This window comes from Anopheles moucheti, chromosome 3, assembly GCF_943734755.1.
Source record: "Anopheles moucheti chromosome 3, idAnoMoucSN_F20_07, whole genome shotgun sequence".
NCBI lineage: Eukaryota > Metazoa > Arthropoda > Insecta > Diptera > Culicidae > Anopheles > Anopheles moucheti.
Genome location: NC_069141.1, coordinates 71,077,757 through 71,083,020, shown reverse-complemented (window position 1 = coordinate 71,083,020; position 5,264 = coordinate 71,077,757). Strand labels below are relative to the sequence as shown.

Sequence of the window (5,264 nt, the reverse complement as noted above, 5' to 3'; positions counted from 1 at the left end):
TGTTGAAAGACTACCTCCATGATCATTCGCTCACGTCGATGTTTAAGGCGATGAATAAAAATTAACGGTTGATTCCTGTGGTGAGCTTCTACTTACTGAACTTTTTCAACAACTTATCATGTTTTATAGCATTCTTTGATCCATTAGGTGCAGGGCCACGAGAGTTGACAAAATGCTGACTAATTTGACCAATGACCAAATCAGCTGGTCAACTGTGAAAACCACTATACCGTTGCCGCGCACACAATTGTTTTCAGATTTTCGATACCAGGAGAGCATGTTTTTCAAGAGGTGGAATAAATTTGCGCTGCAGGTGAAATAACCTGCAGCGTGGAATTAATTTGCTCATCAATATTGCATTGCGTACTATCAAACCCGTGAGAGTGTTCACTAGTTGAAGAAAAATGGATGAAACGGAGAGCATCCTTCATTTCGCTCAAACTTTCCATCGCCTGGTACGAAATTCCATACAAAAACAGCTGTTTTCAGATTTCCGATACCAGGAAAGCATCCACGGAAGAGGTAGCACCTAGTACAGTAATTTTGCTCGAAAACCGCCTAAAGGTATGTAATGTTTAAACACTTACTTTCCCGTTGGTCGTGAACAATTTCTTCGAAAACCGCCGAAAGGTATGCAATATTTAAACACTATTTTTCCCGTTGGTCGTGAAAAATTTCTTCGAAAACTACCAGTTTTCAAATGTATAGTACCAGGAGAGTATGCACGGAAAAGGTAGTACCTGGTAATTTTGCCCGCCTAAAGGTATGCAATGTTTAAACACTAACTCTCCATACAAACCAGCTGTTTTCAGATTTCCGATACCAGGAGAGCATGTTTTTCAAGAGGTGACACCTGGTACCAGCAGAGCAAGATGGCGCCCAACAATTCATGAAAAGTTTCATGAGATTATTTCATGAAATATTTCATGAAACATTTCATGAAAATTTCATGAAAATTTCATGAAAATTTCATGAAATATTTCATGAAATATTTCATGAAATATTTCATGAAATATTTCATGAAATATTTCATGAAATATTTCATGAATGAAATTTTCATGAATGAAATTTTATTGAATGAAAATTTTATGAATGAAAATTTATGAATGAAATTTTTATGAATGAAATTTTCATGAATGAAATTTTCATGAATGAAAATTTTATGAATGAAATTTTCATGAATGAAAATTTTATGAATGAAATTTTTATGAATGAAAATTTTATGAATGAAATTTTCATGAATGAAAATTTTATGAATGAAATTTTCATGAATGAAAATTTTATGAATGAAATTTTTATGAAAGAAAATTTTATGAATGAAATTTTTATGAATGAATTTTTTATTAATGAAAATTTAATGAATGAAATTTTCATGAATGAAAATTTTATGAATGAAAATTTAAAGAATGAAATTTTTATGAATGAAATTTTTATGAATGAAATTTTCATGAATGAAATTTTTATGAATGAAATTTTTATGAATGAAATTTTTGTGAATGAAATTTTCATGAATGAAATTTTTATGAATGAAATTTTTATGAATGAAATTTTTATGAATGAAATTTTTATGAATGAAATTTTCATTCATAAAAATTTCATTCATGAAATATTTCATGAAATGTTTCATGAAATATTTCATGAAATATTTCATGAAATTTTCATGAAATTTTCATGAAATTTTCATGAAATGTTTCATGAAATATTTCATGAAATAATTTCATGAAACTTTTCATGAATTGTTGGGCGCCATCTTGCTCTGCTGGTACCAGGTGTCACCTCTTGAAAAACATGCTCTCCTGGTATCGGAAATCTGAAAACAGCTGGTTTGTATGGAAAGTTAGTGTTTAAACATTGCATACCTTTAGGCGGTTTTCGAGCAAAATTACTGTACTAGGTGCTACCTCTTCCGTGGATGCTTTCCTGGTATCGGGAATCTGAAAACAGCTGTTTTTGTATGGAATTTAGTTCCAAAGTTTGAGCGAGATGAAGGATGCTTTCCGTTTTATTGATATCGTTCTGATATCGTATTAGCGATCGTTCTCACGTGTTTGATAGTATGCAATAGCAATTGTGATGGGCAAATTTGTCCCAAGCTGCAGATGTCACCTCTGGAAAAACATGCTCTCCTGGTATCGGAAATCTGAAAACAATTGTGCGCGCGGCAACGGTATAGTGGTTTTCACAGTTGACCAGTTGATTTGGTTATTCGACAAATTTGTCAGCATTTTGTCAACTCTCGTGGCCCTGCACATATTAATGTGAATTTCGATCGTTCGATTAAATTTCGCTTATTAAATTTGATGCTCCAATTTTAGGTCGGTTGTCCGTGCGTCAAAAAATCCAAGAATTTCTGTTCCGATCTCTTCAGTCATTGTGAACACACTTGCGATCATTTCGTTACATTTCCACTTGCACATTTACATCAGTATGAAACACACTATGTGCTCCTCAGGCAAAATTTGATAGTCAGTAGCAAATTATAGGGATACAACACCACAAAGCACTCACTAATTTTTCTCAAACAAACTGAGTTTTCAATGCAAAAAAACGAGACCACTTTCAGCACGCAAAACAATGTTTTAGCAAGACTACTATGATAGGTTCTTCACTGAATAAATCGTTTTTATATCAATGCATACTTGATTTCTTCAAGTATCTTCTTTCGTGTTCTTTTTTTAATTTAGATCAACGATTTCGCAGTGTTGATCTCCAACCGTATGGGTTTAGAATTGGAAATTTTAGAACAATTTCAGTCTAACAACGATGCAAATGATACTGAGATTACAACAATGTAGTTTGAACAGTATTCTACACGGGGATATGACGAAGTATTTGGACAGTGTGGGTGGACATAAGCTGGACCTACAATCCAGCTTCGAATAAGTAATATTCAAGAAAAACAGAAATAGTATTCCAAGAACCATGAGGTTGTAATATCAAACGGAAAGTTCAAGAAATAGAATACATGAATAGGTTGAAGTAAAAGGGCATATAAGGGTTCACGGGGCGGCCAGATGGTGTATTGGTAGCGCAGTCGATCTGTACAAGACAGGACCACGGAAAAATTTCATTTGGCCCACCAAACCTCCGTACGCAGCACTGACTATCCTACGGGTAAATAAAGTAAAAAAAAAAACAAGTAATGGTAGGCTTAAGCATCCTGAAGATGTCGTGCCGATAACGAAGAAGGAGTTTGAATACACTGCATACTTCACTTGCGTAGCGGTGTAACCGGGCCGATATGGCTAATCAAATAAAAAAAATATCTAACCAAGGATATATAAAATCTAGGGATATTTTCGATCAATTTTCTACCTTTTTAATTAGATTTTGTGCTATAAATTAACTCTGCTGCTAAATTTCCAAAAATCGCACAATCGGCACAAGTTGTTTGGGGCCCCTAACACGGCGAGGCCCTAGGCGACCGCCTACTCCGCCTACCGTTTGATCCGCCGCTGTCTTTGGGGTATTAAGAATTATTTTTGCTTCAGGTTGAAATTAATTGCTCAAAGATGCCCGCAATAAGGCAAATTGCAAAGAAGATATGCATTAAGCACTCATTTGACTCACATTAGCTTAAATAGGACTGACAATATGTCGGAAAATTTGCATACCAAAATAAACGGCAAAAAAGGTAAAATAAATTTAAATAAATTGTCCACAAAGCACAAATGTGCCTGTTCAGTCATTGTCATCAGTCAGACCGAAGCAATAAAAAAACAATCATGTTTAGATAAAGCATATGGATGATTTAATTCTGTCAACAAGGGTGTATTTACAGCTTTACTATTGCATTAACTAACGAATTTTTTTTCAAGCATCTTGCGCCGTGTTCCATTTTACTTCAGCAGCACCTGGGCCGGAGCAGCGGCAACGTACTGTGAGGAGTAGGCGAGCGGAGCACCAGCCACATAGGGAGCGGCAGCAACGTATGGGGCAGCGTAAGGGTAGGTGTAGGCCAGCGGGGCAGTATTTCCGTGGAAAGTGCGTTCGTACACAGCGGCACCTTCGGCAACATAAGCGGCCGGAGCAGCGACCACGGCAGCCGGAGCAGCAGCATAGGCAAGTACTGCCGGTTTCGGATCAGCCTTGGCCGAAACGGAAGCAACGGCAACGATGGCGAACAGACACACCTATTTGGAGTGAAGAAAGTTCATAAGAATGGTAAAGAACCGTGCGCTTTCAACAATACTTACAATCTTGAACATTTTGGCTAGTTTTGTGTGGGTTGTTTGGTTGAATTGTTAGCGAATGCTGTTGAGGTTGCGTTAGCAAGTGAACTGATGAATTGCTAAGATTTCGATGAGCTTTATATAGTAGACCATTCATGCGCAAGAATCCTTGGACTCTTTGGTTTGCAGACTAGGCCGTAAGATAATGAGCCAGAATACGTGATATTTTGGAGGACTTTCTTGGGGGTGGACATTTGCCAAACCCTTCCACCTGTTGTGCTGTCAATTGGTTCAAAGCGGTGGAATAAAGGCTGATACTGTAAGCGCGACATTGGTAGACCTGCTGACGACACATACACTGCATACTAATAAAATGCTTGCGCTTTGAGCGTGGTTTCAACAGTTTATGGTAATTTCGAATCGAATTTGATGTGTTCGTCATCACCAGCTTACAATTTTGATTGCGAGTCGAAAGAAATGAAGGCGATTCATATGAAATGGTTTAATTCGTTGTATACAATACTCAAGATGATATATTTATTCAAAATAGGCTTATTGGTTTCATTTTATTATATTAATAAATTTTTTTTTGATAATGGAAACAAGCTCCAAAAATTGAAGAAATATGAATTGAAAACGCCTGAAAGTATGTGATCCAAAATCATATGTATTGCACGGGGGTTTGACATTCCATTATAGCAACTAATTTGTATCGATATAATTTATAGCATTACGAAAGCATTAACGTGTAGCACCATCTAGTGGCAGGTACGACAAATATCTTCAATGTACTGATCCGTTTACATGGTGTTTTAAGTAAATCATATTTATGCACGGTTTGTAGTAAAGCTTAAGAAACATTTTGAAGGTATGATTGTTCATTTAAGCCGGTATTTGTGTAGGTATCTTTCATCCATTGTTCCATTACTGAAAGAGTGTGTGTTCAGCTCCCAATACTTGAACGTTTATTCATGTTCCTAAAACGAAGCGAAAATAGTTAATGTAAACTAAATATGATACCGTAAGCACTACGGCCTAGCAGCCCCTTTCGAAATTAAATAAAAATGATACGGTAACTATAATCCATTGAAA

The 5,264-nt window shown here is 36.1% G+C and overlaps 1 protein-coding gene across 1 annotated transcript; it reads right to left on the bottom strand.

Moving 5' to 3' along the window:
• Positions 1 to 3,839: 3,839 nt before the first annotated feature.
• Positions 3,840 to 4,323, bottom strand: LOC128304809 (cuticle protein 12.5-like). Its single transcript, XM_053042047.1, has 2 exons — positions 4,197 to 4,323; positions 3,840 to 4,133 (listed from the first exon to the last, which is right to left on the bottom strand). The coding sequence occupies exons 1-2, from the start codon at positions 4,206 to 4,208 to the stop codon at positions 3,840 to 3,842; spliced, it is 306 nt and encodes a 101-aa protein (XP_052898007.1). The 5' UTR covers positions 4,209 to 4,323.
• Positions 4,324 to 5,264: the final 941 nt, after the last annotated feature.